General features: G+C 37.2%; 1 protein-coding gene across 2 annotated transcripts in view; it reads left to right on the top strand.

The window, feature by feature from the left end:
• LOC127429135 (protein Red-like) overlaps nt 1-24,825 on the top strand; it is a 42,478-nt gene extending 17,653 nt beyond the window's left edge. The window contains exons 10-20 of one of the 2 annotated variants that reach the window (XM_051677980.1): nt 5,376-5,484; nt 8,512-8,551; nt 8,631-8,820; nt 8,969-8,987; nt 15,518-15,596; nt 18,535-18,615; nt 19,946-20,003; nt 20,102-20,190; nt 20,286-20,394; nt 21,581-21,615; nt 23,761-24,825. In XM_051677980.1, coding sequence (XP_051533940.1) covers nt 5,376-5,484; nt 8,512-8,551; nt 8,631-8,820; nt 8,969-8,987; nt 15,518-15,596; nt 18,535-18,615; nt 19,946-20,003; nt 20,102-20,190; nt 20,286-20,394; nt 21,581-21,615; nt 23,761-23,788 — 837 coding nt within the window. In that variant the 3' untranslated portion in view covers nt 23,789-24,825. Of the gene's footprint in view, nt 1-5,375; nt 5,485-8,511; nt 8,552-8,630; nt 8,821-8,968; nt 8,988-15,517; nt 15,620-17,002; nt 17,044-18,534; nt 18,616-19,945; nt 20,004-20,101; nt 20,191-20,285; nt 20,395-21,580; nt 21,616-23,760 lie in introns of those variants that run through there. The other variant, XR_007895235.1, reaches the window with a different exon arrangement.
• The last annotated feature ends 3,010 nt before the right edge of the window (nt 24,826-27,835 follow it).

Here is a 27,835-nt window from a genome sequence, read left to right as displayed (position 1 = left end):
TCATGCTGCGAATCACCTCTTCTACCACATCCCAAAGGTGTTCTATTGGATTCAGATCTGGTGACTGGGAAGGCCACTGAAGAACAGTGAACTCATTGTCATGTTCATGAAACCAGTTTAAGATTACTTTTTTTGTTGTTTTTGCCAGATGTATTTATTAATATTTTCAAATCATTTAACAGAAAAAAATAAAAAAAACAGAAAAAATAAAAAACATTATCCAAAGGCGTACACAGAGCATTCAGATTAATTATAACAAAGGCAATGCTACATTATATACTACAAATACATAAAATAAAAATCACAAATAGGTCATTACAAGCAAAATTTGCAAAATTATGACTCTACAAATTCAATAAACAATCCCCAAATCAACTGAAAATCTGAATATTTCCCTTTTGTCACGAAAATGAGTTTTTCCATAGCCAGAGAAAACAACAAACCAAGCCAACATTGAACTTTAGGCCTATAAACTAACTTCCAGAACTTAGTTAATATATGTCTGGCTTGCAGTAAAGAAAAAGTAATTATTTTCTTAGTTGTCTTATTGAGGTCACGATCTAATGTGAAGGGTCCAAAAATACACAGCTTAGGACAAATTTGTAGCCTCACATTGAAATGGACAAAACATCCAATACTTTCCTCCAGAAATCTTTTACAACAGGGCAAGCCCATAGGCAGTGAAAAAGAGAGCCTTTATGTATCCCACATTTAATACATAAATCAGGTATATTGGCATTGAAATTGTCATAAAAGTTGTAGGTGCTACTGGTTGTTTAAATCAGTTTTACTATCAGAAATAATCAATAATTAATTATTAATTATGGAATAATTAACAATTAAATAATAATTAAATAGAATTTAACTCATTAAATTCTATTCTCAGGGCACCACTCTTTGAAAAGAGAAAAATGATAGCAAGTTACTGATTGAGTCTCACAAAAAAAAAAATCTACCCTGTAGGTTGAGTATCTTAATTGTTAATCAAAATAATCAAAAAGGGGAAAAACTAGTTAAATTATTGCTATACAAATCTAATAGTAATCTAGTTACAGTTAGTTTCTAACACCAATAAAATAACAGTACTCTGAGGTAACTTGGGAGTTCTTCACATGGCAGAGGTTGGCTTCAACACAATATTCAAACAAAACAAACAGGAGTACTTATTATAATATAACAAGATTTATTATAATCAAGCAGTAGTGAACATAGCCAATACTATCCGAATATAATCCAAAAATAAATCAAGGAAATCCTAAACTAACAGTGGAGCTATATGCTAGTGTGTGTGTGTATATGTGTGTGTGTGTGTCCAGATGCGGTAACAAAGGAATCAAAATGGAGGGTTGGATCCAAAATGGAGCTGATACCATGTGAGGGTGGAAATGAGCGGACACACAAAGGAACTGACGAAACAGGCGGGAGAATTTGGCTCACCAGCCTGAGTCGAACATAAACCGCAGCGCCGCTCACTCAATGAATATCAGTGAGAGAGAGAGAGAGAGAATGAGAGCGAGAGAGAGAGGAAAAGTGCATGCAATTTAATTAAGGGTAACTGCTCGTAACAGCGGGACTGAATTACTAGTTCAGATCACTCAACAAAAACGCAACCCCAAAAGAAAACTAAATACAAATCTCCCAACTCGAAACAGCAAACAGCGAGCAGAGTTTAACATACAAATATGCTTAAAACATCAGCATTTAGAATCAAAAATACGATTTAGTTTCACAAGAAAAATCACAGTTTCTAAACTAAATCTGCCCAGATATCAAGCCTTACTTGGGAAATCCTGTGTGATTTCAGTAGGGTTGTCCGTTGGAATACCTGTTGCATTGAGCGGTCAGGAGAAACAGTCTGGATGGTCCCTTGTCTTACGCTCGTCAGCGAAAAGACGCGTCTCTGCTTTATTCTTCGGATCCAGTGATGGAGAAGAATGCAGAAAGTAGTCAACGTTGAATGAAAAAGAGGGAGAAGGGAAACTTGTCGCCTTTCCGTTTTTCAAAATAAATTCACTGTTGCTTTACAGTGAAACTGAACTGGTTGTTATACTATAAGACTGGAACAAAGCTAAGTTAATCTTACTCTACCGTGGCCAAATGGTGAGGTTAGAAAAACGTGGTCTCTTTGTTCTCAGTCCAAAACGGAGGGAAAACTCCTTCAGTACGTGCACAGTACAGATGTCCCTTAACAGCCAGGCAGAGCTTAGCACAGAGAGGCCGAATTTCATCTGTCCGCTGGTTTTATTGACAAGATGACGTCATCGGGCGTAGGCCGCTTTCGACCAATGGCGTTTGAGATTGGGTCCATGGGCGGGACTTCGCATCCAGTTGTGAATTTGTGAAGGATCCTGGGAAACTGAGTTCAGTGTCTCTCCTTTGATTATAGAACAAAGGGCCATGCGGTCTCTGCTGCCATTCTGAGTGGGCCAAGGCCCTACAAAATGTAATGTAAATCCTGCATAAAATCATGCAGATACGGGTCAGGAGCTTCAGTTAATGTTCACATCAACCATCAGAATGGGGAAAAAATGTGGTCCAAATCACTGAGATCACATTTTGTCCCCATTCTGATGGTTGATGTGAACATTAACTGAAGCTTCTGACCCGTATCTGCTTGATTTTATTGCACTCCACTGCTGCCACAGGATTGGCTGATTAGATAATCGCATAGATGATTATTGGTGCCAGATGGGCTGGTTTGTGTGTTTCTGTAACTGCTGGTCTTCTGAGATTTTCACACACAACAGTCTCTAGAATTTACTCAGAATGGTGCCAAAAACAAAAAACATCCAGTGAGCGGCAGTTCTGCGGATGGAAATGCCTTGTTGATGAGAGAGGTCAGCAGAGAATGGCTAGACTTGTTCGAACTGACAAAGTCTACGGTAACTCAGATAATCGCTCTGTACAATTGTGGCGCTGTTTTTGGCGGCACGAGGGGGACCTACACAATGTTAGGCAGGTGGTTTTAATGTTGTGGCTGATCGGTGTATATTGAAATCTGACATAAATTAATGTAAACTTTTCGGCATTGATAATGTGTAGAATCCAAGCCTGAGGAGTGGTCTAGTTGTGGATTTAGAGTGCAATAAAAATTTCCACCCATTATTATGTCACCATGTAATGTAGATAGAGTAAAAAAAAAAAAAAAAAAGATTATTATAAAATATTGGATCATCATCATTAGGACCATATACATTTACCAAAATTATTTCCTGATTAAACAACAAACCTTAAATGATTATATATCTGCCTGCTGAGTCCTGATACATTTCCTTAATCCTAAATGGAATAGATTTATGTAAAAGTATAGTGACGACTCTTGCATGAGAAGAAAAAGCAGCAGCAATCACCTGAACTTGCCATCTTTTCCTTAGATGCAAATTTTCACTAAGTAAATGAGTTTATTGTAAAAAAAAAATACAAATTTTGATTGAAGAGTCTAGATAATACTTGTTTTTTACGAGTTTCCTAATACCCCTAACATTCCAATAAATCATATTAATATGAGAATTCCTGACTATATCAACAATAATTACCTATATTGATCAACCATAGTAGCATAGTGTGCCTTGTAAAATCTGTAAAATGTGTGCGCAGATAACAAACCGATATAGCCCGAATATATTCCTCGCATTCAGTGAATGAACTCGCACAGCAGCACCCTCCACCCCTCAAGTCCAAGAGATCTGATTACCTTATTGACTGATCCTTCCAAGAGGAGCAGAGAAGGAAAAAAATAAACAACAACAGAGACAAATCTTTGTCCAACTAGTAATGTTTGTGACATGAAACCAGAGACTTATGAAAAAGAACAGTGCATAACTTGTCCGAGACAGCATCCATAACCCCATTTTTTGCTTTTTTGCTTATTTGTTTGTTTTAAACTGCGCTGAATGGCCAGTGATGTAAAGTTTGTAAAATTCTCAGATGAAAGTCTCCACTTCGGCAGGAGACTGGAAAATATATTGCTTGCCATTGTGATTAATTTTCATCTTAGCGGGGAATAGCATACCAAAATTGATGTTGTGATCTCACAGCTGCTTTTTAACTAGATCATAGAGTCGATGTTGCTTTTCTACCTCTGTGGATAAGTCTTGGAAAACCATGATGTGACGCTCACCAAACTTCACTTTACCTCATTCACGTGCTGCTTTCATAACCTGATCTCTATCCTGATGTCTGAGAAATCTCACAATGAGAATCGGGGGGAATAAGCTTCTGTTATTGTGGTCGTTCAAAGCTTATAGGCTTGATCAGAACAATAGGGTCCAGAAAATGTTCTGAGCCCAGGACTTTTCAGTCGCTCACTTTTGAAGAAATTATTTTCAGTATTTTCTGGCAAACCCAGCAGTCACAAGTTTAATCTGCACTGGAAATTTTCCATAGCTTCCACCGACTTGGTAAGAGCAGTTAGTTTCTTTTGTGTTTCCTATGTCTTATTGTTTAGTGTTGAGATTTGATACTCAGTTGTACTGATGCGATGAGATAACGTCTTGAAATTGTGATTACATTTTTTTCTCAAGGCATTGACTGTTGACAGAATTTCTGCCTCACCTGTATGGTGTGCATCATAATTACTGTCAAGCCCTCCTCATCCTGTGCTATCCGGTTCATGCAAGTTTCTGAGTCTTCATGTCATTTTAGTTTTTTGTGGGCATTTCTGGTCTTAATCATGTAAGAGTTTACTAATGAGTCTTAAGAGTTTAGCTAATGAAATAAATCCTTTGAGCAGATTTGTAGCTATGATTTATTGATTTTTACGTTGAATAACGTACATGAGATTTACTTGGGTGGTGGTCACCCAAGTCTGTTGTTTTCAAACGGTTACCTCAGATGCCCCCACCCCCCAACCAGGACATTGGTTGGACAAACAAGTAGTCCCGCCCTAAACTGATAGCGTTGGATTAGTCACTATTGGTGTATGTTCAAACAAACCGGACGATGTTTTCAGAGTGTCACAGTGTTTACACTTTTTGAGGAAATCAACCTAAAAATTGCTGGCTTGTCTCTTCACATTAGCTGGGATACAACAAAGTATTAGAATGTCAAAAAACTATGTCGATAAACATCAAGGTTGATATTACTTTGGATTCTTTCATCCCAATGGAAATCAAGCCATATTCTTGACCAAGAAGGTCAAGTTCAGTGCAGTGTGCTCTGGTTTTGTATCTCCCAGTTTGGCAAATGTAGCAATTCATTAGTAGGTATCTTGCATACAGACAATCTGCAAACTCTGCACTGTATATATTGCATACCACAAAAATGATAAGAGTAGTATACTATTCAGAACATTGCTGAGTCAACAAAGCTGTTTTGACTCTCCCTTACCGTAAGTGTCGTGTGTTGAAACTCTGTGGTGTGGATTTGATCCTCAGGCTCAGACGACACTCACAACCAATGACATCGTCATCAGCAAACTGACGCAGATCCTGTCATATCTGAGGCAGGGCACACGCAACAAGAAACTCAAGAAGAAGGACAAAGGTAGGTGCTTCACTGACGTATTATGCTGTGTTCAAAAATAAAAATGGTCATAATTTACTCATCATCATGTCGATCCAAACCTTTATGACTTGTCCTATTTGGAGGAGATTGGTTTTATACGGAGAGGTGGGGTAATAATTATAAGGGCTTCTCTGTTATTTTAGTCCCATCCAAATCAGTCTTATCAGTAATTATTCTCTCTGTGCCGTTACAAATCATAGCTCCTCTTACATTCATTAAAATGCCCTGGAAGAAAAAATAAGTTTTAGGTAGTTCTTTGCGAATTGTCATACTGACAAAAAGCCAGTGAATCTTCACTGTCCTGCCTGTGAGCCCTTTAACTATTATTGTTTCCAAGTGTCTGAAGTAGGGATGCATCGATATGGAATTTCTGGGCCGATACCAATATCTGATAATTCAAAGCTAATTGTGGCCAATACAATAACCGATGTTTAAATATTTTTGAGCATGTCAAGTACCCTAAAAGTACCGAAAACCTTGAGGAGGAGGAGGAGAAAAAGAAAAAAGAAGAATCCTTAGAAGAACAATAGGGCCTCTGCAGTTTCAGTGCTTGGTCCCTAATAATAATTAGGGACCAATCAACCATATTTAATCTTTTAACCTGGAACTACTAGCTCATTAAAAGCTTCTCACTGAAAATAGGTATAATTTAAAACCAAAACACTTTCCCGGACTTTCAGCTTCATCATACCACGTTGGTGGAACGACCTTCCCAACACCATCCGTGAAGCTGACTCACTCTCTGTCTTCAAAAAATGACAAAAAACACATCTTTTCCATGAGCACTTAACCAGTCATTAAAAAAAAATAAAATCCTGTTGCACTTTATTCTGTTTTGAATACTATTATGATGCTAGTGAAACCTTGTAATACAGCACTTTTTTCATACCACTGTCTCCTTAAGATGATTCGCTTATGTTTTCCTCTTTTGTAAGTCGCTTTGGATAAAAGCATCTGCCAAATGAATAAATGTGAATGTAAAAGCTTGGAATTTGGACTTGCTGCTATTTAAGGTTTGGCGGATGTAACATGAACCAGAAATGTGCCAATTACAGATGCTTGTGGATTTGAATGAGAAATAAATGACACTCGCATAAATTATATGGTGCCCATTTATGTATAGTGTTTACGGTAATCCGGATGACTCGCTAACAGAAAGAGAATAATTAACTTCTAACAGCTGTACTAATGCATTAAACCAAAAGGAGGCGATTAACAGAATGTGACGAACATTAAACAAGAAAACACACAATACAAACTTAGCAGCCAGACTGTGTGTGCAGCTGTGGTTTGTGTGTGTTATGTGTGCTTATGCACGTCTCATTCACAGACGCTTGTAACAATGCTCATCTGTGACAGTTCCCGTGTATAACTTATGAAATGTGAACACAACAATCAAAATGGGATTAGGTAAAACTATCATACAGATCGAGTAGTCTTGAGTCATAACGTTAGAAAAGTCTAAACTCATAAAATACAAGCACATTTGTTTCACTCACAGACTAGTGTTTTTATCCATCTTGAGTCACTCTGTGAGAATTATTTCAAAATCTGTGTATCTTGTTAGGTTGTGTTTGAGTTTGTTTTAATCGCAGTGCTGTGCTGTAAGTAACAATGTGCTATTTCCCACATACTGTTTATGTTTCATAAAGTAATAAGTGAAAATGATTGCCCCCAAGTAACATGTTTTTGTCTTGTTTTCATTTATTGCCTCATGAAACAAACAGAATATGGGAAATGGCTGTCGTTACTTACAGCAGATAATCAGAATTAAAACCAGACCAACAACAATGTAAGAAGGTGCAGAGATGTTGAAATAATCTGCACAGAGCAGCATGAGCATGGCTCTCACTCCCACAGACACACTGTGTTTGCACGCACACTCTCGCTTGAGGCTGCCCGAGTCCCTGCCTGAATGAAAAAAAATGCTGCAGTCAGATATTCTCAGCCGCAAGTAAATAAACCATAACTTTATTGGCGAAAATATCGGTTGTAATTCCATTATCGGCGCCAACAATATATCTTGCATCCCTAGTCTGAAGTGGATATTGGTCAATGAGAAGACACCAGAAAATGAAAAGACATGCTGCACAACATCAGATAAGGCTGGCTGTTGCGCATGGATGGATGCATGAATTCATGTTTTTTCTATAGCATTTTATGCGGTTGAACATTTATGTACCCATAAAAAAAAGAGAAGGAAACAAGCTGTTTTCTTTTGGTTAGGAATATGAAAAAAGTACACAAGCATGTAATTTTGTGATTTGAGCAGAGTGAATAGGGGAAATTGTGTTGAGGTTTTTGTGTTCTGAAACAGATTGTCCATCCTGTGTTGATGAGTGTGATATAGGATTACAGGCTTTGTAATGTCACCTATTGTATCTGTTGTATTTTGCCAGATATTCCAGTCAATTTCTTCTAATAATCATTTTTCGTCTAATAATATTTTTTAATATTTCCTGCATAATTAATCGGCATGGCTAAATACTTTCTGAAATTCAGTAGATGGGCGAATGATGTGATGCTCATTTTTGTTTATTGTCCGGATTTATCAAGTTAATAATACTTTAAAATGCAATTCACACAAAACAATTACTTAAATACACCTCTACTATGACTACTACTATACTAATAAATATTGCCGTCCATCTTTTCATATTCCATGTATTTTGGAGGCTTACAATCAGTTTTGATGAGAAACAATGCAGAATTTAAGTCATTTTCAGTGATCGTTTTGACAGCTGTGTTCGTGTTCATGAGTGAAGCTCGGTCTCAGTGACACACTTATTCACATGAAAACTTGTTGTTTTGTACCAAACAACGCAAGTTCTCGTGTGAATATGCGCGCCACTGTGAACAAGCACGGGTGATCAGAATCAAGATTTTTCACTTAAAAATTGGGGTTCTCACCAGATAAAATTAGATTAGAGCTTGCCAGTTCAAGAAAGTTCTGTCCAGTTTTCTGTGCAACATAAGACTAACCTGGAATGTGTTCTCTGTGTTCAGTGCGTCTGGATGAGAAGAAAGCCCTAGAGGCAGACCTGAGGTAAGTTTACAAATTATCAGTTATTTCATTGAGTTTATCTCAATGGAGCTTCTAAACAGTCTTGAATGTGTGTCTGCAGCATCTTCGATGACATAGGAGACTACATCCCCTCCACCTCTAAAAGCAGCAGAGACAACGAGAAGGAGCGCTACTGTGAGAAAGAGAGAGAGAGAGAGAAGGATCGTGAGCGAGAGAGGGAGAGAGAGAGAGATCGGGATGAAGAGAAAAGACGACACAGTTACTTTGAGAAGCCTCGTGCTGATGAGGAGGTCAGCTGATCATTTGTCCATCTTTAAAGAAAACATTCACCTCTGCTCAAACTATTCATGCACATCTAAAATTCTAAATCTATGAAGTTCTATAATGAATAAATCTGTAAATGTCACTTTAATGTGTGATATTTTTGTCTCTACTCAGGCCATGGACATCGCTAAAGGTATGTGTTTGGTTTTCCTCATTTAAATTTAGTTGGATTCAGTAACTAAGCATTTTGTGAGAACAAAAGCACAAAAGTCCTATGCGTAAACCTTAAAGGAATACTTTACCCAAAGATGAACATTCTGTCATCATTTACTCACCCTGTAGTTCCAAACCTATAGGACTTTTTCTTCTGTGGAACAAAGGTGGATTTTTGAAGAATATCCTGGTTGCTCTTTTCCAAATAATCCAAGTGAATAAGGACCAATGCAGGTATCAAAAAGGACATAAAAAAGAAAAGTGATCCATATGACTTATGCATATTGCAAGTCTACTGAAGTCATACTGTCACTGGTGTGAGGAACAGACCCAAATTCTTTATTTAACAAGTCATTATTCAATCTCACATGAAGCTGTCCTGTGGCTTCAGAGCACTTACAATATACCTCTTGTGTCATATGGATCACTTTTTGTCCATTTTTAAGCTGAAAAGCTCTGGTCCTAATTTATTGTAATTGCATGAAAATGAGCGACCAGGACATTCTTCACCTTTTGTGTTCCATGGATGAAAGCAAGTCTTGCGGGTTTGGAACGACATAAACAGTGTTGGATAAGTTACTAAACACAAAAAATGTAATTCACTACAAATTATTAATTACTAAATGGAAATTTTAGTGAAAATACTGACTTAACTGATTGCTTTAATTAAAAAAAAATAAAATTAATCACATTACTAATTACTTAAGTTACTTTCTAAAACTCTTTTCAAAGAAAATCTTGCTTTTCTGCTCAACAAATTCAAAGTAATGTATTTTCCTTCTTGTTCAATGACTTGTTAGGGGACACCCTTCAGCTCTTTCAGAAATGCAAACAGATTTTTACATAATTTTAATGTATTTTATGGGGTTCTGTATTGATACAATTTCCCGATTCTGATTCACAATCTCTCGATTCGATTACTATTTAGATTCAATATTGATTCATATGGGAATATTTCAAATTTTTTTTTTGCTTACATATTAAGGAAATTCTCTCCCAGCTAATGCTGTTAATTATACAGGGGGCCTTCTAACTAGGTACATTATGAAAATATAAATTTTACTAATGATGTTTTTTGTTTTTCATCATTTGTCACATTTTAGCTTTTTAAAATTCCATCAATAAATGTGATATTATATTGCATATATAATATTTTGTTACTAAACCGGTATTTCTGTAGAGTGTCTGTAAACGACCGCATATTAATGGAGGACTCGAATGGCTTTGACTTACCCATGCTATGAATGATTAGAATTAAATGTTTCTTTTTTTTTTTTTGGTCCACAACTGACTGTAAAGAAAAGAATAGGTACTAAAAGAGACATTATTCAATAGCAAATGGATTGCATGGATCTCGTCTTTAGACACACAGAAGGAATGAGTCAAAATAAAATGTTATTCTCAACATGCAGTGAAAGGATCTTGCTGCTGAATACTTCATCACTATACTACGCTGTTACTGGTGAGTGAAATCTGAACATTTCGTGTGTGCGTGCGTGCGTGCGTGTGTGTGGTTAGTACGAGAGAGAAAGAGAGAATTAAGTGACGGCCCCAAAGCCGATTTCGCGATCGTGGGAGAGAAAGCAGCTGTTAGTTTATCACTCAGATACGTGGTGGACGGCTCGTAAACCATCCCGCGTTCTTTGATTCTTTAATGGATAAACTCAGTTTGCCGGTCTCACCCGCGATGGCGGAAATGCACAACAGCCCAATGTGGTTGGACTAAAATACAGCAAATCAAATTCATGTTAATTAATACCCTGAGTATTAATAATGAGCGGACATGGCGGTCCGTAAACTGTACAAGCAATAACCTTGATACACAAGAATAACACACTATAATATTCTATCTCTGCCCAAATGTAAACCTCTTACTTGAATCGCATGAGGATGCAGAATGTGTGTTCATCCGTCCTTTAACTCAGACTCGGTTCCTCGAGGCTTGGATGATGACAGGAGGCCGTTTCCTTGCTCTGTCGGTGGGCGGTACGGCTGCTGATTCTCGGCGGGCTGGCGGAGAAATTAGTGACGTCGACTTGATTGAAGATGGAAGACAAATCTTTTATCTCTTCAGTTCTGCAGGCAAACGGATGAAGATGCGGATTGCTTGGCAGTCTCCTTCGGATCTGTTAGAGTGTTCGGTGGAACACAGAGTAATCTCAACTCGTCCAGCGAGATGGCGATTGTATGACCACAGTTTCAAGTCGGACGTTACTTCCTTGTGCCACGAGGCTGCACCTGAGAGCAGCGATGAGCTGCGTCTACACACGGCAAGCAAAGTTGCTGGAAGCAAATCCCGGAAGCATTTCAGAGGTATTTCTACTCCTGATGATGTCATGGTTGAGGTGTGTTCTGTCGTGTGCCTCATCCAATAGGAGTTGAGAGTTCAATCCTTTAGTGAGCAAGGCTTCATGGGATTTGTAGTCTGTTTTGGACTCCCTTTGTTTGATTTTGGTGCGGTTTATATCAGTAAGATTTATGACCTGGTATGTGGGGGCCTGAGTTAGGTTTTACAACTGTGTTAGGCCTGCCTTTTGTCTTCTGTCTGAATACATGAGGCCCAACACCAACCAGTGGCTAATCATGGATTTTGACAGTGCGAAATTTGCTTGCAAATGCAAGCGATTTTTCTCTTTTTGAAGAACAGAGTTGTGCACAGATTTAAAGATCACTCTTGGGATTTAAGAATCAATATCGAGATTGTTCAAATGAAGATCGCCATCAATCAGAAAATTTATATACCCAGTCCTAGTATTTTAGGGCCCAAGCACTGAAAATGCAGAGGCCCTGTTGTTGTTCTATGGATTGTTAGGGCCCAAGCACTGAAAGTGCAGACTCGGATGCCCTATTGTTCTTCTAAGGATTCTTCTTTTTCTCCTCCTCCTCCTCCTCAAGGTTTTCGGTACTTTTGGGGTACTTAACATGCTCAAAAACTCATGAAATTTTGCACACGCATCGTCGGCCATTAGGGCTTGGCAAAAGTTCATACATGGGCATGTAGAGAAGACTCTGTAGTGCCACCTAGAAGATGGGCATGTTCGGGGGTCTCTGTAGCACATCCCTTTTGAGTTACCGTCACCAAACTTTGTACACATATAGATCACATCAAGCTGGACATCTTTCATGCTGATAGTCATAAGCTCCTCCCAACAGGAAGTCGGCCATGTTGGATTGTTTGAAAAATGCATGCTCTGGAATTTGAAATACTTCTAGAGATTTCATTTTACAGGTACCAAATGTGGGCGACATCATGCCAATACATTGATGCTAAATTGCGAACTGATTTTTGATATATCGAGTGGTGTTACCATGGCGACGCAATAAATTAACGTAAAACAAATGGGAAAAAGGAAGTGACTCATATTTTCTGCATTCATTGTGTGATTTACATCAAATTTGAGCCAAATGTTTGGCCTGAACTTTTAAATACTTCTCCTAGGAGATTCATATGATTGTTACCAAATTTAGGCAATGTTATGCTAAGACATTGAAGATGTTAAATTGCGAACAGATTTTTTAGATTTTTAACGGTGTTGCCATGGCGAAACAATAAATTTATAGCGATAAATGGAATAGAGGAAGTGCCTTATATCTTCTGTGTGCATTATGTAATTCAGCTGTATGTTTGGTAATGAGGTTTGATCACATTGATGCAGCTATTAGGGGTCACGGTCATAGCGCCACCAACTGGCAGTAGGAAGTATGGCACTTTTAACAGACTTTGAAATGTCCCTCTTGTGTTTATGTGAATTGCTTCAAAATTCTTTAGAATAATGTCAAGACACTGCTGATGTAAATTTATAAAATTTATTATGCTGATGTTATTATTCCTTTCCTCCTATATTTGGATGTTTTGAGGCACTTGGAATGCTTACAATTTCATGAAATTTTGCTCACACATCACAGTTGTCAGCCATTAGGGCTGGGCAAAAGTTGCAGGGGGGGCTCTGTAGCACCCCCTTGAAAATGGGCATGTAAGACGGCCTCTGTAGCACCCCCATTTTCACCTACAGTCACCAGAATTGGTTCATATAGTTCACATCAGGCCGAACAAATTTCCTAATTATAGTCATTAGGTCCGCCCAACAGGAAGTTGGCCATTTTGGATTTTTTGAATATTGCAGTCTCTGAACTTTTAAATATTCTTCCTAGGACTATTCATGAGACCATCACCACATTTAGAAAATATTGTGCCAAGACATTGAAGATGCTACATTTCAAACATATTTTGATGTATCAAACGGTGTTGCCATGGCAAGGCATTAAATTAATGGCAAAAAAATGGGAAACAGGAAGTGTCTCCTATCTTCTGTGTGCTATGTGTGATTTAAATCAAAATTGAGATGTATTTTTAGTCTTGGGGGCTAATCACATGGATTTGACTTATGCGTCATGTTCATAGCGCCACCACCTGGCAGCAGGAAGTGTGGCTCTTACAACAGACTTTAAAGTAGTCCTCTTATTTGTTTATTTGTTATGATCCCCATTAGCTGTGCCCTAGAGCAATGCTGTTCTTCCTTTGGTCCACATATAAAAAACATACATTTAAGAACATACATTAAACATTACAATCCATACCAAATCAACACATTTAAGAACATATATTTAACATTACAATTAACACAAGTATCCAACATAGGACAAATATTATACAAATTGCATTGCTATGTATGTATAGCTGAGTATATGTGCATGTATATGTATAAAGAAAAACAAACTCTAATGACTCTCTCAGCTGAGGTCCCAGCAAAGTAAAGCTACAAATCCCCATATGCATAACATCCTATGAATATGATGATCCAAGGTGTGCCCTTATTTGCCTTTTAATCTTTGATTTGTGTTTAGTCAGTAACAGCGGTAGTGAGTTCCATGTATTCATTGCCCTATATAGTACTGTACGATTAGGGAAATTGGTTTTTGCTTTAGGGAGTGAAAACCTGCCTTCTGTTTGTTGCCTGTCTGGTGGCATATGTATATGATTCTAAATTTAGTTTTAATTGACTGTACTGATACGTCAGGATTTTGGATTGTAAAACTTTCCATATTGCTAGTAGAATTGCAGCGATCATCCTGTCTTCAACTTTCAACCAGTTAAGACCTAAATACATACTATTAGTATTTGTGTCAAACGAAGTGCATGCTGCCTTGTTCTGTACTAGCTTTAGTTTGCTTAAATCTTTTTTTGTGGCATTAGCCCAAATTATCTGGCAATAGTCAAGCTGTGAGAGAAAAAGAGTACTTAGTACAAGTATCATTGTATCAGATGTAAAATATTTTCTACATCGCCTTACTACAGCTAATGCCGTGCCCATTCTATTAACAATGTTGTCAATGTGTTTTGACCAGGATAATTTGTTATCAAGGGTGATGCCCAATAGCTTAGTTTCCTTTACTTGCTGGATGGGTGTTTTATTTGTATCAAGTTCAAGCTCTGGCTCAAGTCTTAAAGAACGGTTTGAACCAAATAATATACTTTGTTTTAGATAAGTTAAGTATCAGTTTGTTTTCAAAGATCCATTTTACAATAATATCTAGCTCCCTGTTCAAGATAGCAGTCAGGTTAGCAGATGTTGTTGCAAATGCATACATCGTTGTCAATGTCATCTGCGTACATCGTTGATTTAGCATTTTCTAGAACAAAAGGTAAATCATTTGTAAAAATGGAATACATAAGTTGTCCTAGGCAGCTTCCACAGACATTCTATCTGAGTAGCTTCCATTAAGGAATACTCATGGGATCTATTTACCAGATAGCTTTCCATCCAGGCAACTGCTGATGGTCTAAATCCATAACACTCAAGCTTTTCAAGAATAAACTTGTGATCAATAAGATCAAATGATGCCGTAAAATCTAATAGAACTGCTCCACATATTTTATTATCCAGATCCCTATAGCAGTCATCTGTCATTTGCACTAGAGCTGTGCATGTAGAGTTTTCCTTTCTGTAAGCATGCTGGAAGTTTGTTATCAGATTGTTTTCTGAGAGGTGGTATTGTATTTGAATAAATACCGCCTTCTCAAGGATCTTAGCACTGGTAATAAACTTATGTGACGACTATTAGGGCCGTTTTGATATTTACTCAAATTGCTTCAAAATTGTTTAGAATAACATCAAATGCCAAATGCATGTCCACCTTGCATTGTTTTCTGAAAGCCACCGGGTTGAAATGGACCCATGGTGCTTGGGCACATCATCGCTGCTTGCAGCTATATTTCATATTTATTATTTTAGAAAAATGTGGAACCCAAGTGAAGTAATTGAAAGTAATGAATTTATTTGAAAGTCAGATTAGAAAGTCTAATCTGATTACAAGAATTTCAAAGTTATTGCGCTACTGCTTTTTGTACTAAAAGTAATTAGATTGCATTAATTACTTAAACACTGGACATGAGTGTAAGTCAGTGATGGCAATTTTCATTTTTGGGTGAGCTAGCTGTTAGAACTCTGTTTAAATGTTAAAGTTCAGTCCTGTGGAGTGATTCATTGCTCTATTCTTGTTTTCTTTCAGGTCCAGGCTCCGTAAAGGACCAGATCAAGTTGATCAATGAGAAGTTTGCTGGAACCACTCATTGGCAAGGACAGGAATCATATCCTTCACATGACTGCAAATGTCAGCGTTCACAGGGCTGTGTCCAAAATATCGATACGACTTTATATTGTCACATTCTCCTTTCCTACGTGCCTATCGATGCAGCTGCTTACATATCTATATTAGGTAGCACTTTGAAAGTTTGAGAGTAGCAACATCACTTTCAATCAGTTTCAATCACTTGAGCAGTTGTAGGCCACCACATTTAAACTGGATGACAGATTGTTGCTACTGCCAGTGAAACTGCAATCTAAAATATATGTGCATTTTGGCTTTTTGCCAAGATATGGCAGTAGGGAGTTAAGGCCTGCCCACAACAAACCCATTTTTTTCGGTGCGATTGTTCGTTCCGTACGAGCTTTTAAACAGGTAACAAACCATTCTGATGGCACTATTCACAGCAGGTCCGACAAATCGTCCGCCGACAGTCCGAAGGTTTTTTTACAGACTGCAATGAAAACTGATTGACCAGTAAGATAAGAGATTTTTGTCAGTTGCTGCAGCTGCTTAATCCAGCACATTGGTGGCGCTAATCAACTGGCAAACACTGGCATTGGACATGCAGTTGATACACACCCCTGAAAATTATATACTTAAAGGTGCACTCAGTAACTTTTGTCTTTGTGTCATCTTGGACTTACACTGACACCTAGCGGCTTGGATGCAGCATCATTTAAAATAAATAGTTTTCCGTTTCAGATGCCATTGTAGACATTTCGTATTCACAGTCAGCCCTGATTAATCATTGAGTGAAAGTGTAAAATAACAGGATGGTTACTCAGATTAAGTGAGTAGTATTTGGCTGGTCAAGTGATTCTAACATGTAAGGTTACTGATATGACTGGAGTCTTCATTTTAATGTGAGTGGTCATGATTTCCTACATATATTGCAAAATTATAATTCATGTCTTTAAGAGATAAACTGTTTTAATGAAGAAAAAATTACTGAGTGCACCTTTAAAAATAAATAGTTGCAGTTTATGAACTCTTTGTACTGCTAACATAAACCCGTTCTGTTTTTGAAAGTCTGCTTATGGTTTTTTATCTTAATGTACATTATTTAATATGTAGATCACTGTGCCTGTTATATTCGTATGGCATTCAAAAAAGCAGCGAGGTTCGGCAGTTTGTTTGCACTAAGCTCGTAGTAAAATATCCCATAAAAAGATTTGTTACATGCAATGTTTTAGACAAACAAACTGAAGTACCACACTGCTATTTTTTTTTATTGCAAGGATAATATAACAAAGTATTGCAGTAATTTAAAAAAAGAAAAAAACATGAGCAGAATTTTCTTTTATATTATTTTTTATATATGCATTCTGTTTAATACTATACTGGTATTCTTAATGTACATTATTCCATGTGTATTTATATCACTCTACCTTGTGTTATATTATCCAGGCATTATAAAAAGAGAAGTTGGGTTCGGGAGTCCATTTGAAATATCCTTGTTGCAAAATACATGTGCAAATAAATATGCAACAGCTCTCTTTACTCATCTCACTTGACAATGCTTTTCAGGAAAGACCTTGAAAGACTTGTTTTGTAAAATGTGCCCAGGAAAGCTCTTGGCATTTTTATCAAAAGTGTAACTAAAGGATCTAAAAAAGAATTTATTTACTGTACTAGGTTGAATAGTATTCCTTTTTTCTATGTATTGTTTTTGCAAGGTGTGTTGTATTAATGAATTTCTTGATTGCCACCTGTATTTGCCATGAAATAGCCATTTTAGCTGATATGGCAATGAACACCAAACAAACAAACTCATCTCGCTCGCATAAACACAGATTATATACTCCTCAAAATGCATCAACACCATGGAAAGAACATGATGAAACAGTTATGCCAAATTAGGAAAATAAATGCTTTAACAGCGTTTATATGAATCTCTAACAGTTGAAGAGTGCGGACAGGAGACTGGTATAACAACAGCACCTTAACAGCGCCATCTACTGTACAGGAGTGATAGTTTTTAGTTTCATTATTTTTTACGGACTCTTGTGTAAATAGACATTCCGTCAGAGGTTTGCCTCGCTAAATCAAAGATTTGGTGTGAACAGGCCTTTAGACGTTAGAAAATAAACCGCTAAATTTTGAAGAACAGACGAAAGAAAAGCCATAGATGTGCGCGTCTGATTCACTGTTTTTTTTTTATTTTTTTTATATAGAGGTTTAATGGCAATCATGAGCAAAGCGTGAATGCTTCTCACAGAACACGCATATGAAGAGTTTTCTGCCTTCTCTGTGTCGGTGGTCTACAAAAGGTTTTGTTCTATATGCAAGCGCTGCAAATGATCTCAGACCATCTCAAGATGTGCTCCGAGTTTAAATTGAAGTGGCTGGTAAAATTCAGCATTTACCAGCAACTGTGGCTGATGTTAAAAAAAAAAGTTTCGTTTCATACCCTGCTCTTAACCAAGGTGTGGAAAATGCCAAAGATCTGCAGTGGAGGCATTACAGATTTCACATGAAATTTATTAAGAAATAGTCTATAAATTAATAGTCTAAAATAATAAAATAAATTTATATAAATATTAAGAAAACACAATTAGTGCAGCCTAATATTTCTTTACACTTTAGAACAGAATATTTTGCACTGCCCATAATCTTTTACTAGTCCTGTTTATTTGTGAATGTGGCCTAAAATATGGGCTAAGTTCAAATCAAATTGACTAATTGCGGTTTCATTTTATGATTAATCAGTATATTCTATAACAGATGGAATATTATTACATCTCTTATGATCAGTGACTACTGGTAGCACCAGTCATGTCCCAACCACTGCCTCATATGCCTGAAGAGTTTGCATTATGGTGATGTTGCCCATGAAGTCATCTGCCATTAGGAATGATAGTAATTGCCCTGTAATTGTGAAGTGTTCCTGTGACACCGCAGATGTAGAGTTTGTAGTTTTTGTCTTTAACTGTGAGCACTGGAAACAGATGTGAGGAGAAGAAACATCTTGGAGATTTCTTTGGGATGTCAAACAGTTACGCTGAATGCTACCCTGCTACGTGAGTCAAACTACATCTATGCCTATCAGAACCTAAAATTCAACTTGGGATTGCATGTATTGCACACAATTGATATAATTCTCACACGTTCAGGATTCATAATGTGGGGGATTCCAGCACACATTTATTCACTTTATCATGTAGGAATTTGAAAATGAATCCACACAGATGAACAAACCAAATCGGAATCGGTAATTCTGTCTTTCACAGACAGTAATTCTAGAATCATGGCAAACAAATTGGCTTTGCCGCATCCTCCTCTCTTCCGTGAGTCAGATTGAGCAGAGGCTTATCACTTAATGGAAACGCTTTCTTGCATATTTGTTGATCTTCTCATAAAGATGGTTACATGGGTGAAACCTATGTAAATTTACTAATCTGACACACAAATGGCGACACGATAAAACTACTGCTCCTTTTATAATCAACAAAGTCAACTCATTTATGCTTTGTCTTGCTGAGAAACATGTAACTAAAGAGAAGGGCCATAATATAGACTTTATACGCTTAACATTGTTCCATCTGAATAAAATTGTAGGCAAGATTAGAGAAAAACAGATTTTGGATGTGTTAGTATTGCAAGGTTAAAATTTAGGTTACATTTTTATGAATGTATAAGGGAAAGTGTTTATCTTGGGCCCTGTAACTGATTACCATTTTCAATCAAACTTTTGCCTTCACTAGATCATTTTAATGGTCCTGAGGTGTGAAAATTGAATTTTTAAAAATGCAAATATTCCATGTAGTTTCTTAATTTGAGCTCATGAATGCTGCATACATAATAGTTATAAAGGAATTAGCAGTGTGCTGTTTCTGTTGCTCAGGTTAAATCAAAGTTCTCTTCAGTCATGTACAGTTGAAGATATGATTCATCAATAAGTTCACACTTAATAGTTTGAAAATTTAGGATAAAAATTAGAACCAACTCTCACCACTCAGACAAAAATCACAGACTCCTGATGGCTCTTTTATATATTATACTGTTGTAGGGTAACTTAATTATTCAATTTCGAATGAGACTTACTTTAGAGAAGCGTAGATTAGGTGTGTTACACTTCGATCTGGGATAGGTTTGGCAAATGGTGCCTGTATAGGTTTTGAAGATGGTACATTTGGCTTTACTCAAAGAACTTGAGAGTGCATTTTCAGAGAGCGCTGTGCAGAAAATATTGGGATTTATTTTTTTTTGCCATCTATTATGCTAATTTCTAACCGTGGGCACATGCTCCCTTATTTAGAATAATCGGATTGAATGCAAATATTAGTGAATGTGACCCATTAAGATTTTGGACTTTTACAAAAAAAAGCAATCTTTATTTGGTGTTTGTAGAATGGATGATCTGGCTGTGGACAGTGATGAAGAGGTGGACTACAGCAAGATGGACCAAGTGAGTGTTTCTTTCTGTGGATCAGTTAAGTAATTTTAGTTGTAATGGAGTAGTTTCTCTGATAAGTCATGTGCATGAGCATGTCTGTCTGTGTGTAGGGTAATAAGAAGGGTCCTCTGGGCCGCTGGGACTTTGACACTCAAGAGGAATACAGTGACTACATGAACAACAAAGAGGCGCTGCCAAAGTAATACACACACACTCTGAGTTCATCAATGTGCAGTTCAGTGTATTTATTTTGAGAGTGATTATGAATGTTTATAACTTTGTTCTTGTTTGTAGGGCTGCCTTTCAGTATGGCATCAAAATGTCAGAGGGCAGGAAGACTCGTCGCTTTAAAGAGACCAATGAGAAGGCCGAATTAGACCGTCAATGGAAGAAAATCAGTGCTGTGAGTTCAAGAGCTGTTATTATTCATTATGTAAGGGATAACGTTCAGTCAGCCAGTTGTTAACGCAAAATAAACCCACCAGCATCACACTGAAAGGGGTTAATTTTGCTGTAATGACTGTCTGACTGTGCATTATTTACTTATTACATGACTACCTACTAAATGAATAAATGGACATGCAATATTGTTTGCATTAAAATGATGTTATTATGTGAGAAGAAAGAAATTGTGGAGTCTCCAGAAACAGCTGAATTCCACCTCCGGTTTGCGTCAAAGTTCTGTTGTTTTTTGCAAAAATGAACGTCTGACTGACAATTATCCCGCTTTTTACAAGAGTACTTGCCAAATAAAGAAATGGACATGAAACATTGATTTGAGTTGAAAATATATTATTAGCTTACTTGTAGAAGTCACAGAGTGATACAGGAAATAGGAAAGATGACTTGCCTTAACCGGATGACTGGTCTGAAATCACTTTATCCCCGAATGTGTGGTTGTAATGCAGAAATATCAGACGGCTATAGGGCGTGATTGACAAGAGTCAGAATCGAGTGTTCCAGAGAGCTGTGTAGTAAAAATAGATTATTCTAGTCATGCTAATAATAGTTGAATAATACTCTTTAAAAACAATGATAAATAGAAGCTGCAAACAGTGTTTGCGATCTGTGACAGGGTTCCTACGCGTCCTGGAAAAAAACCTAGAACCTAGAAAATGAATGTAAAATGTCCTGGAAAATAATTTCAATTTCACTTTTTTTTTTTTTTTTGGGGTTGTATTTTACCTTTGCTGAGAATGAACCGCCAACCCTGAAATCAATCATAGCAGCTGAAAGCTCTATGTTCAGGGGAGTTTTTGACTTATAATCTTATTATATTTTGAAAGTGTAATGCAAGCCCCAATGCTATTGAACACCCTTAGGTCATGTTTCTCGGTGGCACATGCAATAGCCATATAATGTTATGCACGAAGCTAGCCTTATTGAAGAATGTATTATTTTTGGGTGCGATCGCTGTCTTTTATTCCCACCATTATTGAAAATGTCCTGGAAATTATCTCTGAAAAACTGTGGGAATTCTGTGTGACTTTTTAGTTTGTAAACAGTCATTTTAACATGCGTGAATGTGCAGGAAATGTTCAGATATATGAACATTCTCCAGGACTTAACATGACTTCATTATGTTTCAGATCATTGAGAAGAGAAAGAAGATGGAGGCAGATGGGTAAGTCTCAGCATTTACTTTCTCCAAGCTAGTTGTCGTACATAAAAAAACAAAAAAAAAAACAAAAAAAAACCTTAATCCCATTAGAGCTGAAATCAGAAGTCCACAGTCCAGACGCGCACACAAAAGACTGAAATTTAGCCAAGTAGGAAAATTATTAATCAATTTAATAAATTAATAATTGTTCAAAAATACAAAATGAGAAGCAAAAAAAACTGTGTTGTGTAATAAGAGGCAGAGCTGGTATTCATTGAGAGCAAAACTTGCATGTTGGAGAATCTAAACAGACACCCCAGCATTTTGTCCTTTTTTATATACAATGCATCCATCTCACAAGCGAGAGTGCTGTTTATCTGAATCTCAAGTATACTTGATCTCCAGTATTTACCTGTATTTCAGTGAAGGTTATGACCAGGTATTTTAAAAAGATTGTTTCATCCTCTTGTCTTTTTTGTTATTTAGTCCATGCCTAAAACAACCTCTTTAACAAAAGAGGCAAAAGCTGAATTGTCGGTTTAGAGTTGTTTATATTAATTGTTGCATCAATCGCCCAATTTGTCGATTTTATCTATCTAATAATCATTTGATAAGTCGATTACCAAAATAATGGTTGGTTGCAGCCCTACATCCCATATAAAAAAAACACAGCTAAAGAAGTAAAATACTAATTATAGATTGTGCCTGTTTAAAATAATTTCCAACCATCAGCATGCTAACCTCCCCAGACCTCGCATGACTGTTATGTGCATTTTCAGTTTTCCTTTTTGATTTGTAACTAGTAGCACCTAATAAACAAGACTAAAAAAAATGTGGACAGCGAGACTACATTATGAAATTTTAAATAACACTAAGGTATAGAAAGTCCGATTTTTTTTTTTTTCATCAAATTGTTTATGTTCAAGGAGTGTTGGTTATTCATGTTTTTGAGACGTTACAGACATGAAAGCTGATTTTCTGTAAAGTTGAATAAATAATTCTTATTCAAAGTAATGTCCAGCATCATCCAATAACTGCCAACCATGTTAAAATAAAATGTTGCATTATAAAATTCAGAATCTATGTACGGATTACCATTGTCCCATGTCTGCCAAACATGTTGAGTGGTCCAAACATAATTTGCAGCCTGATACTGAACATTTCATTCAGCAACATTTTTCAGCTTTTGGATGAACCCATTATTCTCAATGTGAAAATGCATAGTAAATACACTGCCTGGCCAAAAAAAAAAGTTGCAGTTTGGATTTAAATAAGCAGATACTTAAGAGCCTGTGATTGGATCATTATTGCAGTGATTAATATGTTTCATTTTTAATATGTTTTTTAACTGTTACTGATGCAGTGTTTAGCTTCTCATTTCTTAACCAACCATGTCAGAAGACATATCCCGTGGTCGTGGAAAAGATGTTACTGTGTTTCAGAAGGGGCAAATTATTGGCCTGCATCAAGCAAAGAAAATAACTAAGGAGATATCTGAAATCACTAGAATTGGGTTAAGAACTGTTCAACGCATTATTAAAACCTGGAAGGATAGTGGTGGACCATCAGCTTCGCGGAAGAAATGTGGGTGGAAAAAATCTTGAATGATCGTGATCGGAGATCACTAAAACTCTTGGTCACATCGTAAAAAATCTATAGTAGAACTCTATATGTTGTGTCACATGACTCGGTGCGTCAGATGTTAACCCTTTAAATGACAATCTGGAGTCTTATGAACAGTATTCAGTCAGTTTTATTAATTGAAATTTTGCATTGCATATGTCAAAATACAGTGTCCATGCATGTGGACGTGGGGTCGCACAAGGTTAAGATCAGGTGTGAAGTTTTTCTCCTGGTGAAATCACGGCAATACTCTTATAACAGACTCTCACATCCTGTCGCATAAAATTAGCTGTAATGCCACCTTTGTCTTTATTATATTCTTATAAAATAAAAAAAGTATTTGGGCCAATATATACTTGAACTAGCCAACCCATTTTTTTTTATTTCTTAATTGGGCTGGATTCATTTACACAGTTTAAGCCGAGTCATGAATAGAAATCAGTTTGCTGCTATGTACTGAAATTACTGTAGTCATTGCAAGTAGCAAGTAGACTGGTGACCTGTGTTTTTAATGTTTTTCTTTTGTTTGTTTTTCTTTTCTTACAGGGTGGATGTCAAACGACCAAAATATTAAAGCTTCATAATTTCATCATTACGCTGCATGTATATGAGATATATACACATATATACATAAAAAATTCAGAACTTATTAAACTACTTCAAAGAGTTCTCATCAAAAAATCCTCCACGTGCAGCAATGACAGCTTTGTAGATCCTTGTCATTCTAGCTGTCAGTTTGTCCAGATACTCAGGTGAAATTTCACCCCACACTTCCTGTAGCACTTGCCATAGATGTGTCTTGTCGGGCACTTATCACACACCTTACAGTCTAGTTGATCCCACAAAAGCTCAATGGGGTTAAGATCCATAACACACTTTTCCAATTATCTGTTGTCCAATGTCTGTGTTTCTTTGCCCACTCTAACCTTTTCTTTTTGTTTTTCTGTTCCAAAAGTGGCTTTTTCTTTGCAATTCTTCCCATAAGGCCTGCACCCCTGAGTCTTCTCTTTACTGTTGTACATAAAACTGGTGTTGAGCAGGTAGAATTCAATGAAGCTGTCAGCTGAGGACATGTGAGGCGTCTATTTCTCAAACTAAAGACTCTGATGTACTTATCCTCTTTAGTTGTACATCTAGCCTTCCACATCTCTTTCTGTCCTTGTTAGAGCCAGTTGTCCTTTGTCTTTGTAGTTTTCACCTTTTGTATGAAATCTTCAAGCATTGCAATTGCCTACATTCCTCAAAACAATGATTGACTGACAAGTTTCTAGAGAAAGCTGTTTCTTTTTAGCCATTTTTGACCTAATGTTGACCTTAAGACATGCCAGTCTATTTCAACACAAACACAATGTTAAGATTCATTAATCAAACCAAATAGCTTTCAACTGTGTTTGATATAATGGCAAGTGATTTTCTAGTACCAAATTAGCAATTTAGCATGATTACTCAAGGATAAGGTGTTGGAGTGATTGGGGCCTGTCTAGATTTGATCAAAAATGGCTTTTTTCAAATGGTGATGGTGCTGTTTTTTACATCAGTAATGTCCTGACTATACTTTGTGATCAGTTGAATGCCATTTTGGTGAATTAAAGTACCAATTTCCTTCCGAAACAGCAAAATCTGTACATTATTCCACTTTTTTGGCCACGTGTGTGTGTGTGTGTGTGTGTGTGTGTGTGTATATATATATACAGTTGTGCTCAAAAGTTTGCATACCCTTAGAAAATTGGTAATATATGTACCATTTTTAAAGAAAACATGAGTGAGCAGGCAAAACACATTATTTCTTATGGGATTCATATTCAACTGCAGGTTATAACAGAATGGCACAATCATAAAACAGAACATGGCAAAAAAGAAAAAAATGAAATGACCCCTGTTCAAAAGTCTGCATACCCTTAGTTGTTAATACTGTGTATTGCCCTCTTTAGCATTAATGACAGTGTGCAGTCTTTTGTAATAGTTGTCTGAGGCCCCAAATTCTTGCAGGTGGTATGGCTGCCCATTCGTCTTGGCAAAATGCCTCCAGGTCATGCAAAGTCTTTGGTCGTCTTGCATGAACTGCACATTTGAGATCTCTCCAGAGTGCCTCGATGATATTAAGGTCAGGAGACTGTGATGGCCACTCTAGAACCTTCACCTTTTTCTGCTGTAACCACAGGAGGGTCAACTTGGCCTTGTGCTTAGGGTCACTGTCGTGCTGGAAAGTCCAAGAGCGTCCCATGCGCAGCTTTCGTGCAGAAAAATGCAAATTGTCTGCCAGTATTTTCTGATAACATGCTGCATTCATCATGCCATACATTTTCACAAGATTCCCCATGCCTTTAAAGCTCACACACCCCCAAAACCTCAGTGAGCCACCACCATGCTTCACAGTGGGGATGGTATTCTTTTCACTATAGGCCTTTTTGACCCTCTCCAAACATAGCGCTTATGGTTGTGACCATAAAGCTCTATTTTGGTCTCGTCACTCCAAATTACAGTGTGCCAGAAGCTATAAGGCGTGTCAAGATGTTGTCGGGCATATTGTAACCGGGCTTTTTTGTGGCATTGGCGCAGTAAAGGCTTCTTTCTGGCAACTCGACCATGCAGCTCATTTTTGTTCAAGTATCGTCGTATTGTGCTCCTTTAAACAACTACACCGTCTTTTTCCAAGCAGCCTGTATTTCTCCTGAGGTTACCTGTGGGTTTTTCTTTGTATCCCGAACTATTCTTCTGGCAGTTGTGGCTGAAATCTTTCTTGGTCTACCTGACCTTGGCATGGTATCAAGAGATCCCCAAATTTTCCACTTCTTAATAAGTGATTGAACAGTACTGACTGGCATTTTCAAGGCTTTGGATATCTTTTTATATCCTTTTCCATCTTTATAAAGTTCCATTACCTTGTTACGCAGGTCTTTTGACAATTCTTTGACAATTCTTTTCTGCTCCCCAGGGCTCAGTATCTAGCCTGCTCAGTGCATCCACGTAAGAGTTAATAAACTCGTTGACTATTTATACACAGACACTAATTGCAATTTAAAAAGCCACAGGTGTGGGAAATTAACCTTTAATTGCCATTTAAACCTGTGTGTGTCACCTTGTGTGTCTGTAACAGGGCCAAACATTCAAGGGTATGTAAACTTTTGATCAGGGCCATTTGGATGATTTCTGTTATCATTATGATTTAAAAAGGAGCCAAACAACTATGTGATAATAAATGGCTTCATATGATCACTATCCTTAAATAAAAGACTTAAATTTGCATGATCAGTCATATTTTCAAAATCAGTGCCAAAATTTCACAATTTTTGCCAGGGTATGCAAACTTTTGAGCACAACTGTATATACAGTACTGTGCAAAAGTCTTAGGCACATAAGATGTTTAACAAAAGCCTTTGTCTTTAGATGGTTATGTATATCTTCAGTAGGAAGAAATGTAAATTATAGACTTCCAAACATTACTTTTGCAAATAGAAAAGATAAGTATAGAAGCATAGGGAGCTCTGCAACAGATGTCATGGCCCCTACAAAGCCCCCCACTGAACATCATGTCAGTCTGAGATTACATAAAGAGACAGAAGCAATTGAGACCTAAATAGATAGAAGAACTGTGTCAAATTCTCCAAGAAGCTTGGAACATCCTATCTGCCAACAACCAAGAAAAACTGTGTCCAGGTGTACCTAGGAGAATTGGTGCTGTTTTAAAGGCAAAGGTGGTCACACCGAATATTTATTTAGCTTTTTTATGTTTACTGGACTTTGTATGACATTAAGTGATAAATGAAAACTATGTCATTATTTTTGAATGCATCCTCACTATGTAACATTTTTCAAAAGTGCCAAAACCTTTTGCACAGTACTGTGTGTGTGTGTGTGTGTGTGTGTGTGTGTGTGTGTGTGTGTGTGTATATATATATATATATATATATATATATATACACACACACACACACACACACATACAGCTCTGGAAAAAAATTATCAGTTTCTCTGGATTTACTATTTATAGGTATGTGCTTGAGTATAATGAACATTTTTGTTTTATTCTATAAAAAAAAAAAGCTGAGATCATCACCGATGATAATCACCAATCCTCCACCAAATTTCACAGTGGGTGCAAGACACTGTGGCTTGAAGGCCTCTTCAGGTCTCTGTCTAACCATTAGATGACCAGGTGGAGGATCAGTGATGATCTGGGGGTGCTTCAGCAAAGCTGGAATCGAGCAGATTCGTCTTTGCGAAGGAAGTATGAGTACAAGGTTAATCTGCAAGAAAACTTGCTTCCTTTTGCTCTGACAATGTTCCCCAACTCTGAGGATTGGTTTTTCCAGCAGGGCAATGCTCCATGCCACACAGTCAGGTCAATCAAGGTGTGGATTGAGGACCACCGGATCAAGACCCTGTCATGGCCAGCACAATCTCCAGACCTGAATCCCATTGAAAACCTCTGGAATGTGATCTAGAGGAAAATGGATGGCCACAAGCCATCAAACAAAACCAAGCTGCTTGAATTTTTGTGCCAGAAGTGGCATAAAATCACCCAACAGCAATGTGAAAGACTGGTAGAGAGCATGCCAAGACGCATGATTGAAAATCAGGGTTATTCCACCAAATATTGATGTCTGAACTCTTCCTAAGT

The sequence above is a fragment of the Myxocyprinus asiaticus genome, chromosome 38 (genome assembly GCF_019703515.2).
Source record: "Myxocyprinus asiaticus isolate MX2 ecotype Aquarium Trade chromosome 38, UBuf_Myxa_2, whole genome shotgun sequence".
NCBI classification, from domain to species: domain Eukaryota; kingdom Metazoa; phylum Chordata; class Actinopteri; order Cypriniformes; family Catostomidae; genus Myxocyprinus; species Myxocyprinus asiaticus.
Note: the sequence above shows the minus strand (reverse complement) of the source record. Positions and strands in the feature narration are given on the sequence as shown.